This window comes from Triturus cristatus, chromosome 1_2 (assembly GCF_964204655.1).
Source record: "Triturus cristatus chromosome 1_2, aTriCri1.1, whole genome shotgun sequence".
Taxonomy (NCBI): Eukaryota; Metazoa; Chordata; class Amphibia; order Caudata; family Salamandridae; genus Triturus; species Triturus cristatus.
Genome location: NC_140580.1, coordinates 514,011,656 through 514,030,813, shown reverse-complemented (window position 1 = coordinate 514,030,813; position 19,158 = coordinate 514,011,656). Strand labels below are relative to the sequence as shown.

General features: G+C 39.5%; 1 protein-coding gene across 1 annotated transcript in view; it reads right to left on the bottom strand.

Moving 5' to 3' along the window:
* ADAM12 (ADAM metallopeptidase domain 12) overlaps positions 1 to 19,158 on the bottom strand; it is a 2,563,649-nt gene that overhangs the window by 2,352,018 nt on the left and 192,473 nt on the right. The window contains exon 2 of the mRNA XM_085606237.1: positions 3,581 to 3,717. Within this exon, the coding sequence (XP_085462363.1) occupies positions 3,581 to 3,717 (137 nt within the window). The remainder of the gene's footprint in view (positions 1 to 3,580; positions 3,718 to 19,158) is intronic.

Genomic DNA, 19,158 nt, shown 5'->3' with positions numbered 1-19,158 from the left:
CTCGTCGTTTTCTCCTGGCATAATTCCAAGACAAGATCCCTCTCTCTTTCAGGGAGGTGCGTCGGCCCCACGGCTGGACCTGCCGTGTATAAATCACCCAAAGATTGCCCTGCATATGAGCCCGCACTCCACAACAGGTAAATTGGAACACCAATATTTATTCAAAAGCAAAGCAGGCTTTTCAGTCCGAGGCTTTTTCCAGTTCACTGCTAGTCTCTTGCCTGACGCGTTTCAGAGAACATTTCTCCGTTTTCAAAGGCATGTGAAGTTTCAGCATTCAAAGCACCACAGTTACCTTCCTGCTTTTATTCAATTAATGAGCCTCTGGTGTGCTGCTGCCTCCGGTGTGCTTTTTTTCTAAGGCATTTTGGTCTCTGTAGTGCTTGCAAAATTGTCTTGTGAGTTTTAAACAGGGAAACACAGACTGAAAGTCCTGCTTTCACTTTACTTTTAAATTACCTGCTCGTCGTTTTCTCCTGGCATAATTCCAAGACAAGATCCCTCTCTCTTTCAGGGAGGTGCGTCGGCCCCACGGCTGGACCTGCCGTGTATAAATCACCCAAAGATTGCCCTGCATATGAGCCCGCACTCCAGACAAAAACTATCCAGTCGCACGCCACTTTGCTTTACATCACCAAAGTGATAGTCACCTACTGAGCTATTTTTGCCTTGATCAAATTCCAGTGAGACAAAGAGGAGGCTATAGGGTGAAAAGATTGCGCCAGTTAGAATCTAGATATATTCTAGAACTGAGAACTAAGGCACCCTCAGGTTTAAATTGCGAAGAGGAACTGTGGGTACATATAGGTTAATAATATAACAAGAACACATACAGGGGCAGAATTCTTGTTTAGTACATATATATGTATATACTTATATATATATATTTTTACTCTAACCTTTCCCTTCTCCCTTTCCTTTTCCTCCTTTCCTCTTTTCCTCCTTCAGCTAGTGCTCGACATTACAATAGTCTCCTTCTACATGGAATAATATTTATGAAATATCAACTCTGTATGGAGCATAGGGAGGAACTATGTATCTTATCGTATTTGAAAATGAACTGAAACAGAAGATGGAACGCTAATTTAATTTAATTTAATTTGACTTATCATAATACTGTAAAGCTAATTGTACCTCCATGTTTGTCTTCTTCTTTCCTCAAATACAGTACACATGTTGGTGTTTTATCAATGACATTATCTCATATAGCCCTACCACTAAGAAAAAGGAGAAGAAAATGTCATTGCCCATTCAGGGCTTAATAACAATAATGTCAAAATATTGACACTAGAAACTGTAATTACAGTGGTTAACAACATCATGTAAAAGATTGGTAACAACCTCATGTTAATAATTGATAATGACTACTTTTTCTCGGTTGAAAACGTTAGTGGTCTTGGGACTATATGTTGGCTATTGGTCATGAGCAACTCCAAGATGGCCACTATGGCTACAATCTATAAACATAGTGGTCCTTCCTTCATGTTTATTGAAACATTGGAGTCTTCTTTCTATGTCTTTAAACACCCGTGTATTTAAGGAAACATTTGTAAATTGAACCCTGACATTGAAAAAGGTCGCGAAGAACGAAACCGGTTTGTCAGCATGGTGGAATAAAGCTTTTTTGAAATCCATTGGCTCGGAGTGCGTTACCAGTCTTAGAAGGCTAAGACGTTCTTTGTTCGATTATATATATATATATATATATATATATATATATATATATATACATAGTAGTTCATCAGCTTCATTACTTTTGCTGGTATTAAAATAATGTGAGTAGTTATACATACAACTCATTATATTGACAAATACATAGGTCACTTAAGAGTCTATTAAAGAAACAGAAGGTTGTCTAAAGCGAGGCTGTATGTCTTTTTCTGTCTCCATAGCACAGAGAAAGTCAAAATGGCCAGTATTATGTGAAAAATGTAAAAAGGTAGCTAAGGAAGTTTGCTTGATGAACTGAGCCTGAGTAAAATAAAGGACCAGATTGCATATGAGTCAAATGGGCCAAATACTTTCCAATGCATAATCTCCTCAATATCCAGGTTAATACACTAACAGAAGTGAATTGAACCAGCATTGAGTAGCAGGACATACTGTCTGTTTAGGGTAACAAAAGTCACTTTCTTCTGTAATTTGAAAAACAGAACATCAGACTCTCAGTGAAATCTCTAAAAATAAGTTTTTTTATTTTCCTTGTAAATGCCTGGGTTAATGATTCCCCTTCAAAACCTGAGCATAATTTTGCAGGAGGAAACCCCACTCTGCATGTATAGTTGCAGTTAGAATCACTAAAATGTCTTACTGACAGCATACCGAGCTACAAATTCCCATTAAACAAACATAAGAGAAAATATGTTATGGCTGCGTTACTATTTCCAAATCTATCTAATCACTAGTTATGTTAACTAGCAGCATTATTAGCACAATGGCTAAACGTCATGTTGTCCAATAATTATCTCCATTATTTTCTATGAATATGATGCTGCCTGTGGATTACGCAATTCATGTAATGAGTGCCGCCATTTTTTAGCTTTAATGTAGTTTACACATCATATTTCATTCCTTATATCACATGTACTATTCACAGCATATAAAATATTCTTTAATGGAATAATCAAAAAATGTACACACATGCAGAATATGACAAAAGAAACTACTGTGAAAGATTAAACACTAGGAGAATTTGTGTTGTCTGAATTCATTTTCCGATTAAATAGGAAAACAATAAAAAGGAAGGTAAAATATCCAAAATTTAAAATGCTCATTGCTGACTACTTTGAAAAATACTTGAATTTTCATGCTTTACCTGTTCTTGTTAGTAAACACAAGAATGACATTTTGAAATAAGCTTTGTATATTGGTCATATGAACAAAACGCGCAGGCATTGGAATTAGATGCTGCTTCAGATGTAAAGGCAACGGATCTTCAAATATTCTAAATTATGTTATCAAGAGAATATGATTAAATTGCCATTAGGTAATGCTAACACTAGGCCAATATATGTATGTCAATTTGTCTCTGCAAAAATACTTATTTTTTGCTAATTTGTCACTTTACTGAACATATTTTTCATCATGCATGATTCTTACAGCACCATTCCTAAAACATCATCTAAAAATAGATGTACCAGCTATTTCTTGTCCAAAATACTTATCTTAAATGAATGCTTTGGCATTTATATAAAAATGAAGCATTTCTTTACAATTCAATGTCACTGATAACAAGATGGTACATTAGGGCATATGTGTTCAAATGATTAAGTAGATTGGTGGTGTGGGTGATAGATAAATGACTATAGGTACAGTAAACACACTTTACACTTAATCTTAGGGATAATTTATATACAAAGTAGCATGTAGTTAACTGAAGCCTCGGAGACAAGGGTGAAAAAGGCTTTCAGCAGGGTAGGGTGGACACAGCGGTCTTAGAGAATGAGAGCTGGTGGTTGAGGGTGGACTTGAAAGTGGAAAGGGAAGCTTCAGCTCACACTTCGCTGGGGCGTGAATTTCAGTGGGATGTCACTTTGCTATTTTCATACATTGTGGGATTAATAAACATAGCCATACTAACCTTTAAATAGATGCCACTTAGTGGTACCCAGTCTTGTCCATGCAAAAGATGTGGGACTATTATCTCATAGTTTTCCAAGTATTTTCCATGCACCTGTTGCCTAGGTGATTCCAGTTTGCCACCCGAAGTCTCTCCTACTGAAAGGAAACACATTCAGTTTTTGGTATAGAAAATAGATAAAGAAATCTTTGAAATACACAAAATATTCCCAAATAGCTTGAAGATAAATCACTTTAAGTTTTAAGGAAAGCTGTTATACATTAACACATATGGAATTGTTAGTCATTATGTAAATCCCCTAAAACTGCATTTGTGCCATCGGTTACACAATTTGTTGCAATAAGAGTCCACAGATTTGCTGTAACAAAAGTTTACTGAAAGCTACACATTTAATTTTACTCTAGATTAATTTTTTGTGAGTGTAGCAATATTCCTTATAAGGATACAAGGCAGCTTCTGGTTGTTAAATTCAGATAAAGTTTATTGCGAGCGGAGCTGATAAACAGCACAACCTCTAAGCCTTGGCCAGTCAGCTAACTGTCACAGACTTGAACACTAACATTTCCCTCTTGGTCTCATAGCACTTCACAGATTTCTATGACAGTATTCAATAGAATGCTATCACCCCATCATCTCAGAGTATTACATTGTGGCAGGCGCATACTTGTACCTGTGAACTACACAGTAATGTGGGAACACCTGCAATCTCAAGAGCTTTAATGGTGGGGTTCCCGAGTCAGACTCAATCAACACATGAAGCAATTGGGAAGGTGAAATCAAATTAGGAGAGGTACATATGCTTTTGGTCTGCCAAACCAAAAAAAAGAAATACAAGGAAATGAAATATAGCATTTATATCCTGAAAGGAAATGGGATTCAACTGCATATGTCATAAGATGTTGAAGGGATTAATGGGAGTACTGGCAGTGCTTTGTTTAATCTTTTACTTGTTTCTAAAGAATATTGGAGTAAACCAGATGTAACCCCAAATCATGGGTTGACTACCACTGTCATGAATTAAACAGAAAGTGTTACCCATGAAGATCATGCAGTCTCTCCTTCATTAGGGTAAGCCATTGCAATCAGCTATTTCCATAGTTACAAGGGAGCCGTGGATGATTGTGGTGAGGCTTTCTCTGGGTCTTCTCAACAGGCTGCATACTTAAAACATGGATGTGTGCTGAATGAGCTACTCATGTGCAGTCTTGTAAGGTCTTTAGAACCCTCACCCTGCCAGGCACCATGAAGGCACAGTAGGTACCAACAAAATCTACTGATATCCCGGCTGGGTCGTATGGTCAACAGAGGGTCTATGATGAAATTCCACTAGTGGATGAACACAGATGGCAGAGGCAGCAAATAGCATTAAGGGCACGGTGACATACAAACCACTAATATACTATAAAAGCAGTGGGAATAAATTATGACCAGTAGGTAAACTGCTGCCAGGAGATGGCGTGCACCACATCAAAATATACTGCAAGGTATATCTGGTGGCCCCAGGACAAAAAGTAAAAATACACAATCACCACTGAGCAGACTGCCAGCTTTGAGAAAACTAAAAAAAGAGCCTGACTTACTGACCACAAAATGTCAGTTTCAGCTACAGCACTTCTGAAACTGCGAGCACCCACCATTATCAGGTGCAGGTAAAATGCAACATACTAGTTATGAGGAAGGGGGTGTCAACATTCAACAAAGAACAGCCCTTTCCCCCCTCAACAATAACCAGCCAACTACAAAGAGAAAAAGCAAAATGTAACGTTTTACAGCAACAGAGGCATTTAAAAAGGATAATTTGAGGATGGATGAGCTGAAGCCACGGAGTAAAGAGGTACCACAGAAGTATGAACTACATTCCTAAAAATACTGAGTTAAAAGGGAGAAAATGGAAAAAGTAGCCAGAAAAGTAAGTGGATTCCTCAGGCCATGCATCACTGCAGACAATGCGAGGAAGCACTTACATGATCACTGAATAAGACAAATTAAAATAAAAGAGAAAACATTGATTTCAGCAATGCAGAGGGTTGGTAATCAAGCCTCAAATGTCAAATACTACAGACATACAGTTGAGAGACCTACATTAGGGATCAGAGCACCATGATTGAATCCAAACACATGCCCCACCAGGCTCTGGCAACTAAAGTCAGAACTGTAAAAGAATGAGCCAGCATCAGGATCTACCTCCTGATGAAGGACGGCACAGAGGCGAACTAACGCAGCAAGGTTGCCACCTTGTGAAGACAAGTCAGGAACACTAGTGTTTGGAGGCCATGACTGTAAATGAATTCAATAATCCTTAACAATTTTTTCACAAGTTCTTATTTTGTTCTCATTTCAGATGATTTCCATAGAAGAAAGACCTTTGAGGTGAGGACTTCACAAGGTCAGGAAGCATGCTCCTTAATATACTGGATCTCTAACAAGATCCTAATGAGATGTTTCTGTCCCAATTTCAACTTTCTAAATAAGAATGGAAGCAAACTAGTATGCAGTCCTTATACAATGTCACATAAGTGTGCTTTATTGTCTCTCTTAACACAGTCAATGTTTTGAATAACTTGACGCCCAAACATTATCATCCGGAGAAGATCTTACTGAGGAGCTACCTAGATTAGGAGATCGAAACATGCAGAGGAGCATGTGATAATTTTTTTTTTTAACACCCTTGTGTCGTGAATACAAGACTACATATGTGTATTCAAAATGAAAGTTGCATCATTCGGTGTAATCTTGTGACTTTGGAGAGGACCATACAAAGCACAGTTCTTGCAAAGGATAAATAGTTTGTATTTGGATAATATTAAGAGGGATATTTTGATATTATGGGCTCTCTTTCCTCTTTAAATATGCGTATACACTTGTTATATTTGACAGTTGTTATATATAAATAAACATAATTCACAAAGGTGCTGGTAAAGAAGCACTGAAAGACATTGATGTATGATGATGAAAAAATAATGCTTAAACGTGGCAGATATGTTGGGTTATGAAATAATTTATGACAATCACAATTCAATCAGAAACAATAGAGCAACAATATAATTAAGGCCTCCTGTTGCAACTCTGGAATAATCAATAACTGATGGCTGACAGAAAGATTCGCTGTAATATGGATTTACATGCAGAAACTGCTCACCATATACCAATAGTGAAACAGGCACAATGTATACAGAACTGCACACACCATCCATGTACAGGAAGTACCACAATTGGTTGTGTAGTGACATGGGACACAGTACATAGGCATTGCTTGGCCAGCTCTGGATGCACCCATAAGTGCAAAGCACATTCAAATTGTGACAAATATGGGTGTGGTTTCGACACCCGTGTAGGGTGACTCCAGACACAACATAAATGACATGGGCAACTGACACATGATTTCTACAGTAGATCGGGCAAAATTTTGATTGCGCTGGAGTAATTTCAGTAATTTTACTCACGTAATTTGGCATTTGGCACTTTCTTAGCACAAAATGCATCCTCATGTGCATTCTGGATGCAAGTGTGCATTTTGAGTTGAGTAAATAGCCCTATTTGTTGGTAGTAAGGTGGGGGCAAATTCTATCCCAAGAGAACATTTAGTGAGCAAGTGTGGCTGCCCTCTCTCACTATTTGTGTACCAGGGGGCAGTTTTGCCTAAGAAAAAGTGCTGGGGCTCTTGTCAGAAGGTAGCTTGCACCAGCCCATTTCTCCTGTTAGTGACCCCTAATACAGAACCAACTACTTACCATTAAAGTAGGAAGAGGACGTGGAGTAATGGCCAGAGCTACTGACTTCGGATCTGGGGAACCAGGTTCAAGTCTGAACTGTCGGCTCAACATCCTGTGATTCTGGGCAAAACACTTAATCTTTTCGTAAATGACTGTGTCTTTAACTAGTGCTCATGAATAGCGCGGGAGTTGATGAATAAGTGTCAGTGCTTAGCACCGTAAACCACAGGCTCAAATTAAGCTCTGCCTACAAAAAGGAAATACTGATGCTTTGATTTTATGCCGCACCACCTTCAGACTTCCCCAGCCAACACTGCTACCTTGGAAGGATTAAGAGAAAAACAGCAAACCTTTTCACAGGAAGAGCAACAAATACATATCATCAAACAAAGTACATCAAGTACATTCCAGGTGGGAAAAACTTGAGCGGACTGTTTATCCAGAATGCCTCTAGAGTCAGAGATCCTGACTGATGATTTAGAAGATGTTGAATGTGTTATGGCTTTAGTAGATGATGTTCTTAAAGGAAAGATAGATAGTTCCATTGTTTATTGATTAGAAGCCTTGAATTTGGATGATGTTCTGCAAAAAGCAATCAGTTTCATTGGGAATGGTTGGCCCAATGCAATGAAGCTGGATTATGAGGTAAGATCTTTTGCCAAGGTTTCAGATGGATTATCTATTATTGAAGGTATTCCTATGTGGAATGACTTGCACATTCCTCCGGTGTCATGCAGGTTACTTAAGTATAGGCAGCACCTGTAAAAATCTAAAACAATATTTCTGGTGGCCTTCCATGAACAGTCAGGACAGCACTTGGACTGACATTTGCAGGACATGTCTTTTATCTGACAAACATTGGAAGACATTTGAATTTCCCCTACATGTTTTTCCTTTGCTTGATGTGGTATGGCCTAAGGTTGCTCTTGTCTTTGCAAGTCCTTTTAAAATACTAAGAAAAAGTATTTATTAGATTTGATTACTTCTCAAAGTAGGTGGATTTTGAGTTTCTTGCAAATGCCAATACTACCTCAGTTGTCAGATTTTTAAAGAGAACTTTCTCGATTGAGGGAGTAATGAAAATGGGACACATTTTATATCTATTCAAATGAAGAAATGTGTTTAGTCCCATCATATTAAACACCTTCAAGTAGCCTTCTTGTGCCCTCTTCAAATGGTCTGGTGGAAAGAATGCCTACTTTTTCGAAGAAGGAGTTCAAATGACTGTAGCTGTTGGTACGGAATGGATATGGGAGATTTTCTTCACCAGAGATTGTGAGCTTACTTTGTCACTCCACATAGTACGACTGGAGTATCTCCATTTAGGATGTTACACAACGGAGTCCAGTGTGGATTTGTGTCTGAATTGGTTGAAAGATCGGATTTCTAATGATGGCTGTGTTGTGGATGTTTCTGACAAGTCTGTTTTGGGTAGTCTCATGTCGCCAACAGGCTTCGAAGATTCTTTTTGACAGGAAATACAGTGTTAAAAAAGTCCTTTTGGTGGTTAGTGATTGGGTACTCATCAAGAAACCTTATAAAGTGAAGAAAGGGGAATAGAAATGTACGACTCCTCTTAAGGTGTTGATGTTTGCAAATGTGCTGTGTTTATTGAGGGTAAGGGATTTGTGGAGTAGGAGAAGTTTGGTAAGACTGACTCCTGAGCAGGTGCATATACTGTTGGACGGTGGTAAACTGATTGCTGCTGAGGTTATGGTAAAGAAACTGATCATACTGATGGTTATTGGTGGTTACGTGCTGGTGGAATGGATTTAGTGTTTTCAGATCTCTCTTCTGGATGGGGGAGGTGCAAATTAGTTACCTCCAGTATGCGATGAATAAGATTGGAATTCGGTCTCCAAAGACAGTGCCTGGTATCAAAGGGAGCTTTTTTAAAAAATGAATGGTCACCTTGTCAACGTCAGCCCCTGCATCTTTGGGAAATATTTGTTGGCAAGAAATAAACAAGTCTGTCTACGCGGCCAAATGGAGATCTTATATTTTAACTTCCTTACGAGATATCGGCCAGCAATGTGCACTGCAAGATTTGAAAATGCCAAATTATAAGGCAATTTTAAAAAAGCATATCAAAGCTGAATCGTTTAAATTGGATAAAAATGCATTCGCTGAGAAAAATTATGCATGGTATGTGATTAATTCGTACCAATCCCTGCGTGTTCAGCCATATCTGAATGTTTTTTTTTCTGCGAAGTTTAAAAAAACGTTTTTAAGGTTACGTTTGGGAATAAACCCAACAAAGGAGGGCACTCAACCTTGGACTAAGCAGTGGCCGGATTCCAACTGTAGATTTTGTGGATGGCCACAGGAAACTCTAGTACATATAGTATGTGTATGCCCCAAGCTGATTAATTTTAGATGTTTAGTTTTGAGACCTTACTTTTTGAAGAGTGGTGTGAGATCTGCTCGACAGGCCCTAATCATGTTATCGTCTGGTGAATCGATTCCATTACTATGTCAACTGGTAACATTTTTAATGGCAGTTGCAAAATGTCTAATATAATAAGGCAGATCTCCAGGATTTTATTTTCTTTTTTTTGGCTTTACCATTATCACTTTGAAATATAACATGTGTGGTGTTTCATAGTGAAAATTAATGGTTATTTGTTAGAATATTTTCCTGTTATATACATGGGAAAAGTATGCAATGCACGTTGACACTTTAAAATGTAAAATGTGTAATAATATTCTGCAATTAAGGATGTAGGGTGTTTATTGATAAGTTTTTAAATTGTATTTATGGGATTGCTTTTTTTATTTTTATGTGATGAGAAAATGTTTTGCTTGTAATGTAAATGTGTTTTCTTGGAGTTGTAAGACGTTGTGATTGCACTGATTTTAATTAATCAAGCAATAAAGATTATTTATAAATCAGATCTCTCTTCTGAAACTCCTGGGGAAGGTTGTTCTACTGTTAAAAATTCGGGTACGATGGTTACTGGTACTTCCTTAGGGATCTCTCAAGTTGACTTCAGCAACATGGACATGCCTGGCAGACGTCTCATAGTTGTACCGGTAAACCCAGTAATCAGTCTGCTGTGTCCAGACGTGTTCAGAATGTTTCTTTACCTACTAGGTTTAAATAAATTTACATGCATTAAAGTTATTTTCTTTGTTTTGTGGGGGGGGAAGTGATGTGATGCACTGGTAATGAGTTGTAGTTTTTTGTATCAGTATGTTTTACTTACATCGTGCCCTCATTTCTTCTGAGCGCCATGTTTTTCCATGAGCATTGTTATCTTTTGAATGTATTCCAGGTTCTGTGCTCTTTAGGGAAAGTTCATGTCAGCGGGCTTACCAGTACTTGGTGGAGTACTTTTTTTTATGAGCGCCACAGGACGTGGGCTCCGACTTTTACTTCCAAAAAACATATCCTCATACTTGGATTTGTGGAGTATTTATCTCACCTTCACAGGTATGTATTGAAGTATCTGGAAGAGGGCCACTCCTTATGGCTCTCTGAAATTAGTTAAAGGTGAAGCACATTTGGGAAAAATACGCGGATCCTCTAATCAGATGTGGAGTAGATTATACTGTCTGCAATCTTTACATGGACAGTTCAAAGAAAACAGGCTCATGACAAAATGCACACCATTATGTAAAAAACGTTATGCATATATTACCAAAAAACAAATATTTCCTGGTAAAAGAGAATCTGAAATGATCATGCATGGCGGATAAAGAAATTTATAACCACTTGAATAATAATCCAGTGCACGTGTGTGGACATTATGCCAAGGATTAAAAAGTATGGATTATTCAGCAGTGAGGACATTATCCGGCATGCATATAAGCGGATTGGTGAAATGCCGCCTAGTAGAACAGACAGAGGAATTCTTGAGAGCAGTATGAAAGATGAGTTACGGTGAACATCCCATCACACTTAGTTATAGATAATCATTTTGGACTATCTATACAAATCCTTGTGACTTTTACCTTCTATATCATGCCATGTTGAATGGCCATAATTAAGGAATAAAGACGAGATCTAAGCAGAGGAATTCTATTGAATGACAAAAGTCAGAAATTTTGATTGACGATCCACGTATACGAGTTGGTGGCTCCAACATGGTGGGTAGGTTTGTGAAAATATATGTGTTAACCCCTTCCATGCTCATGACGGAACGGTTCCGTCATGAGCCACGGTTGAGCTGTGCTCATGACGGAACCGTTCCGTCATGAGCCCGCCCGCGCTCGAACCCTTCAGCACCGCGGCGGAATTCGCCCAGCGCTGAAGGGGTTAAAGGATATTTGCACCCATTTCCTTATTAGGGACCCTGTATATTGCCATTGTGCACTGTAATATGCCAGTCAGTAATAGAAACCTTGAAATCCGACTGATGATCTTATATTTACGTTACATAGCACCTTATACCTTTCTTCCCTTCTGAAGTATAGCACTGTTTCAAAATGTTCCCAAATGGAATGCATCAGAAAATAGTGTGCAATAAATCTGACCTGGTAAAAATTGCATGTAAAAATATGTTGTAGGGTTATTCAGTCAAAGAATACATAAAATACACACAGCACTGAATAATAACACTAAATATCAATAGCTTGATAGAGGTTGACCCATTTGGAATAAAGCTTAATCAGGAAAGAGAATAACAACTACATATTCAACGCACCGTTGTTTGTCAGCGGTCAATCCTAATATCCACTCCTATATTGGGTGGCAACGTTTTGACATGAGCTGCTGGGGCAGATCTTTTCCAATATTCAAACACTAAGAGTTGGCTCTAGTTGTTAAGTTGTTCTGATGTGTTGTAGATATCAGGACACATGAAGGCCAAGGAAAATATTAGAAAGTAATTTTTACAAAGCCAACATGTAGATGATTCCTTTCATATTCCAACTTTTGGTGCAAATGTACACCATTTCAGTGACTTAAAAATAATGCTAGGAGTACTCCAGCAAATCTACTACAAGCACAGAATCCCTGAAGGACTTTTGTGGAAAATTCAAACAAGTGGATTTTCCACATGCCTAAATGTGCTCTTCTACTTCTAATGTTTTTTGATATTAGGAGTAAAATATTTTCCACATGGAGAAAACTAGTTTCCTACACCCTTTTGAATATAAGAAGGTTTTGGTCCACATAACCACCTTGCACATAAACCTACTCCTTCCATTGACAAAATCAAATGTATGTGCATTTCTAGGTAACTCTGCAATGGATATGTGAACAGTAGCAAATGTACACACTTTTGCTGGCTGGCTAACTCAGAAATGCCCAGTATTTGACAGACTCTAAAATTTCAAATGTGGCAATTCATCATGCTGGCAGGATTTCTGCATTTATTAGAATATATTACAAATTAAAAACTCCACCAATCCGTATTCTGTGAAATTTAGGTTTGGGATTGCACCTTTGCAAAGTGTGCATTTTGCACACCTATGTTCAATTTGGCTGGGAAAAATCGTTCAGGAATCTGGCCTTCTATGTGGACCATTCAAGGCATTTATTCACTTCCTCTTTCTAAGTTTAAGAAATCTTCAAATGAGCCATACATCTAGATTATGCAAGGGAGCATTGTGGGATGTACTCTGTTCCACAAGGTAGGTAGGGACCCTGTCTTGGCTGAGTAAAACCTACCATAATTAGAAATTTCCACCAGCAATTGTTTTTGGTTTTACCAATCGAAAACCAAGGCTCTTCAGTGCCTTCATTATTGAGTCTCCAATGTTGCATTTTCTCTGCGCTGGAACGACAGTAGGAGGGATACCCCAATTGTAGTCCTCTTGCATTTGCCAATCTAGATTCTCAGGCTCCACTAACAGGTTTAAGTTTAAATCTCCTGTTTAAATCCCCATAATGTTACAATCTTCAGCCTGTAGATTGCTTGAGATACTGGGTACAGCTTATGCAGTTTCTTTCTACATTGTATTGGCTATGCAATAGTCCTCTGAATGAAAGTTCAATTTAACTAATGATTAAATAAGTCCTTTCCGCTGCCCTTCTTCCAGTGCTATAAAAAATTACATTAGACATTTAGATTTCTAGGCTGCTAGAGGTGCGACCCGCTCGACAAAGTTTTATTGCTGATCTAAAAAATTAATAATAATAATAAGTAGAGAGTGGGAAGCAGTCAAGGCCCATGCTACTTGGAGGCAGATAAAATCATATCATTCTATATGTTTCTGCACTTCCAGATTAGAATTTATCGACTGAATTTCTCTAAATTCCACGAGCAGGTTTGCAAAGAGTACTGATTTAAGGCTTTTTGTAGCAATGACCATCCTGGTAGAACCCTTACCTAGAACTTATCCACCTTTATTTTTGCAAACTCTTCTAACTTTATTTTCTGGATTGATTTTGATCATTTACTGAAGGCGATGAATGTTGTTCGCTCTTACCGGGCCCTTTTGCGCCATTTAAGACTGACATGCTTGCTTTGAATGTTATATACTGCTGATATGTGCAATTTAACATGATTACTTATTTTGTGGGGAATTTGCTTCTAGCATGTATGGATCTCTCTCCAGTGGAGATCATTATACACTAATGACCCAGTTCAATAATTGCTTACAAGTCTCCTTAACAAATCTTTTGCACTCTGTTTATGTTGAGGTAAACTCTGTTGATTTGTTCTTTCCCTCTGGACTTGAGGCTTTTAAGGCAATGGCAACTATATCCATAGATTCTATATTCTGTACATTTGGAAGAGCTTTAACCCCTTCGCTGCTAGGCCTTCCCCCCCCCCCCCCCCCTCCCTGTGCTTAGCCCTTTTTTGGCTATTTGGGGTAGTTCACGCTTAGGCCGCTGTAACATTTTGACCACATAAGGTATCCACGCCAAATTGGCGTCCTTTTTTCCAACATAATGGGGATTCTAAAGGTACCCAGGGTTTGTGGATTCCCTTGGAGGGGACCCAGAAATTAGCCAAAATACAGGTAATTTCTTTTTATTTTTTTCAAATGGGAAAAAAGGGCTTCAGATGAAAGCGTCTGTTTTTTCCCCTGCAAATGGTATCAAAAAAGGGGTTGTGGTGCTGAAATCACCATCTTCCCAGCATTCAGGAAAAAGCAGACTTTTGTCAGAAAACCAAAATTCTTGACACAGTTTTGGCATTTTTCTGGGACATAGCCTACTTTTGCTATTTTTTGTGCTTTCAACTTCTTTCCAGTTAATGTAGAAATGGGCATGAAAGCAATAATGGATCCTTATACATTTTAGAAAAGTTGACAAAATTCAAATTCAGCAAGGGGTCATTTGTGTAGACCCTTCAGGGTGTCTTTATAGAAACTAACCGTTGAATATAGGAAAAATTGGAAATTAGTTGAAAAAAACAGCGATTTGTGTCAACGTTTTCACCTGTAACTTCTTCAAATTATGACAGCTGTTTGAAAGCAATATACCGGTACAGTTCTGAAATCTGCGTGGATCCACCAAATTCCACCCCACCCCGCATTCCCCAAAGTCTTCCGAGAAAAATGGTACCTCACTTGTGTGGGTAGGCCTAGTGTCCGTGACAGGCAACGGCCCAAAACGCAATGTGGACTCACCACATTTTCACAGTGAAAAATTACCCTTTAAGTGCCTAGCTGTAGTTTTTGAACCCTAACTACCGGCACCTAACGAAACCTAGTATACCGATACATTTTTGAAAACTAAACAGCCGGGGGAATCCAGGATGGGGTGACTGGACTGGCTCTCACCAGGTTCTGTTACCCAGAATCCCTTGCAAACCTAAAAGATTGTAAAAATAAAACACATTTTCCTCACATTTCTGTGGTGGAAAGTTCTGGAATCTGTGTGGACCCACATAATTCAATCCACCCTGCGTTCCCCAAAGTCTTCCACGAAAAATGGTACCTCACTTGTGTGGGTAGGCCTAGTGCCAGCGAATGGAAACGACGCAAAACGCAACATGGACACACCACATTTTCACAGTGAAAAATGACCCTTTTTTTGCAAAGTGCCTAGCTGTCGTTTTTTAACCCTAGTTCTGCCGGCACCTAGGGAAACCTAGCAATCCTATACATTTTTTAAACTAGACACCGAGGGGAATCCAGGATGGGGTGACTTGACTGACTCTCACCAGGTTCTGTTACCCAGAATCCCAAAAAATTGTCTAAAAAAACTAATTTTCCTCACATTTCTATGCTGGAAAGTTCTGGAATCTGTGTGGATCCACAACATTCCAACCACCCTGTGTCCCCCAAAGTCTTCTGAGAAAAATGGTACCTCACTTGTGTGGGTAGGCCTAGTGCCCAAGACAGGAAACGACGCAAACCGCAACGTGGACACATCACATTTTCACAGTGAAAAATTACCCTTGATTTGCAAAGTGACTAGCTGTAGTTTTTGAACCCTAGCTCTGCAGGCACCTAGGGAAATCAAGCAAACTTATAAATTTTTGAAAACTAGACACCCAGAGGAATTCAGGATGGGGTGACTTGAGTGGCTCTCACCAGGTTAAAATGATAACTCACTTGTGTGGGTGTCCAATGCAGAATTGGCTAAAACGTATTTTTGTAAAAATGTAGTGCTTAGAATTCTCGGTGCTATACCCTTATTTCCTATGCTTTTGGCTATTCCCAGTCACAGGCCCTTGCCCCACCCACACAAGTGAGGTATCATTTTACTCGGGAGACTGAGGGGAATGCTGTGGGGTAGGACATTTGTGCCGGCATGGTGATTCCACCCAGAAATAAGTGAAAAATGTGTTTTTTTCAGGTAAATTTGAGGTGTGCAGGGCATTCTAGGTAGGACAACGTCAGGGGATCCACGCAAGCCATATCTCGCTGGACTCCCCGGGTGTCTACTTTTCAGAAATGTGTGGGGTTGGTAGTTTTCCAAGATGGCCGCCGAGCCTGGGGCCAAAAAAGCAGGTGACCCCTCTTGCACAACCAGGTTGTTTTGTGATAGGTCATTTTGATGTCTCCTCAATACGTTTGGGCCCTTGCCTTTCGCGGGTGCTTGACCCACCCACGCGAGTGACATATCATTTTTAATTGGAGACCTGGGGGAATGCTGGGTGGTAGGATATTTGTGGATCCACGTGGATTCCAGAACTCTCCCACAAAGAAATGTGAGAAAAAATTGGGGGTTTGCAGGGCATTCTGGGTAGGAAAATGTTGGTGGACCCACACAAGCTGTAGCTCGCTGGACTCCCCCGGGTGTCTAGTTTACAGAAATGTGTGGGTTTGGTAGTTTTCCAAGATGGCCACCAAACCTGGGGCCAAAAACCCAGGTGACTCCCCTTGCAAAACCAAGTTGTTTTGTGATAGGTCATTTTGAAGTCGCCTCAATATGTTTTGGGCCTTGCTTGTCGCGGGTACTTGACCCACCCACGTGAGTGAGGTATAATTTTTATCGGGAGACCTGGGGGAACGCTGGGTGGTAGGAAATGTGTGGATCCACATGGATTTCAGAACTTTCCCACACAGAAATGTAAGAAAAAATTGATTTTGTTTCAGCTAAATTTGAGGTTTGCAGGGCATTCTGGGTAGGACACCGTTGGGGGAACCACACAAGCCATACCTCGCTGGACTCCCCCGGGTCTCTAGTTTTCAGAAATGTGCGGGTTTGGTTGTTTTCGAATCATTCCGTCATGAGCACAGAAGGGGTTAAGAACTTGATGAGGTTTCCCCTATTCAATACACACCTTTCCATTGTGATTGATATTCTGTGTAGAAGATAAGTTTAGTAACTTCTTCAGCTTGTGTAGAACAGTCACGCTATTTATGAATCAGCATTTGTTCTTCTTTAAGTGTGAAAATAGCACCATCACCAGAGCTGCTCTGTTGTGATGTTCAACCTATCTGGAAGATTCTAGGTAAGGCATATCTGTTGTCTATGTTTTGCTGGCGGTAAGACATTTTCTTGATTGGCAATACACGTCGTTTGGGTTCTGGTATGCGGTGAGGCGTGTATTGGTAGGCCATCATATTGCCTTTACTTTTGTTGTTGGACATGGCCAGGCCTACTAACACAGCAATCACCTGTGTATTTTTACTGACCTCTTGTAATACTTTCTTGTGTTTGTGACTGGACCTAGTTAGTAACTCACCTGTTGACATTTTTAGCGTCTTCACTTAGATTCATCATATTATCATGGACTACCACAGCTATAAGTGGTTCCATGTTGCACTGAATTGTGCCAAGTGCCTGACATGTTTGTTACTTGTTCTTCCTTCGCAGTTTTCTGCAGTCCAATTATTTCCTTTATTATTTATCTGAATTTGCTGAACTGTCTTTATTGTTATAATCAAAAATTGGATCATTTTCCTCACAAGGATAGTTTCCATCTTGCCAAAGATTTGCTTGCCTTGATAATATGTATATTTTTTAGTCATTGTTTGTTCTTTAATAATTTACTTGGCAGTGGACTGGTGGTGGTCTGAGATACATGGGTATCAGTTGAATATTCTGCGGCAGGTCGCATTTACAAGCAAGATTGCTCCCCATCGTGGCCATGTGTGTTGCCAATTTCATACGCTTGGATAGACTCACTTTGATGTTTCAAACCTTCCAGGATTGTCATGTGTTTCACTTAGGCCTAGTAGGAAATGTTGCCATTTTCAAATGTATGGATCTTTCCTAAAGTTGCCTTCACTTTCCACATCGACTTTGCAACACTTTGGGTTTGTTTCATGGAAACAGCGACCTTGCTTACACGAATCAACATTGCAAGAACACTATCATATTGCCTTGGCATTGTTTACAAGGCCTACACATACGTTGCGCAAATGTGTTTGTTATTTATATCCATATGGAGACACAGCTATCTGTGGAATACAAACAAAGGAAACTTAATCACAATCTCGGCCCAAGGCAAGGATGCCTTTTTCTATATAGAGACATCTCTTTCCAGGTATACTAGACGTAGACACTTCTGCTGACTTTGAGAAGTCCCTACATGCTGAAGCTGTCGCCCAGCAGCTGACTGACATTTCCGTGAGGTGTATCCAGTTTGTGACCAAGACTGGGTCCTACATTCTTACCCACCAGGTAAAGGGGTTGGTTCATCCAGTAAGGGGTTTCTTGGTAGAACATACACATACATCCTGGACACATAGGTTAGGGTCTGCATAGTAGGAGTAGGCCAGATTGTTATATTATATTATATGCTTGCATATCCTTGCATATATATGCTGTCTCAGCACAATGGTGGAACACTTTGTTCTGTTTGCTGTCAATGCTTACAATAACTTTCATCTGCATCTGTCTATTGATCATTGCAGCACATTTATTCTATACAAGAATCACTTTGGTTCAATAAATATTGAAAAAATAAATCCCCTTGTGCAGTCTTTGTATATTTCTCTGAGAAAAAGAGAGCACAAGTACATAAGCGAAAGGTTCTTGGTCTGTCACCATGGTTCCTGAGGGAACAGGGTTGTCATGTTCAGTGGTTGCCAGAACTGTTTGCTACCTGTCTGGGTTTAGGAGGGCTTATGGTGGCACTGTGAGCTAGCTTGTCTAAAGGACAATATATCATGTGGGGATCACAGAATCAGTCTGGCACTACCCCAAAGTCTATGTTGTCCACAAACACGCAGTTCCTGCTTGTTATAAATGGGGGTCTCTAGTTGGCAGAGGTAGGTACGTTTGTCCAAATAGGGGCCCTTGCCTCTAGTCAGGGTAAGGGGGATACACTCCTAAAATAACCCTTGCTCACCCCCTTGGTAGCTTGGCACAAGGAGACAGGCTTATCTCAGAGGCAGTGTGTAAAGCATTTGTGAACACATACAGTAAAACAGTGAAAACACTACACATGGACACCACACCAGTTTAGAAAAATAAGTAATCTTTATCTAATCCAAAACAATACCAAACGACAAAAATCCACAATACAGTATTAAAAATAAGGCTTTCAAATGGTAGAAATAGTTCAGTTC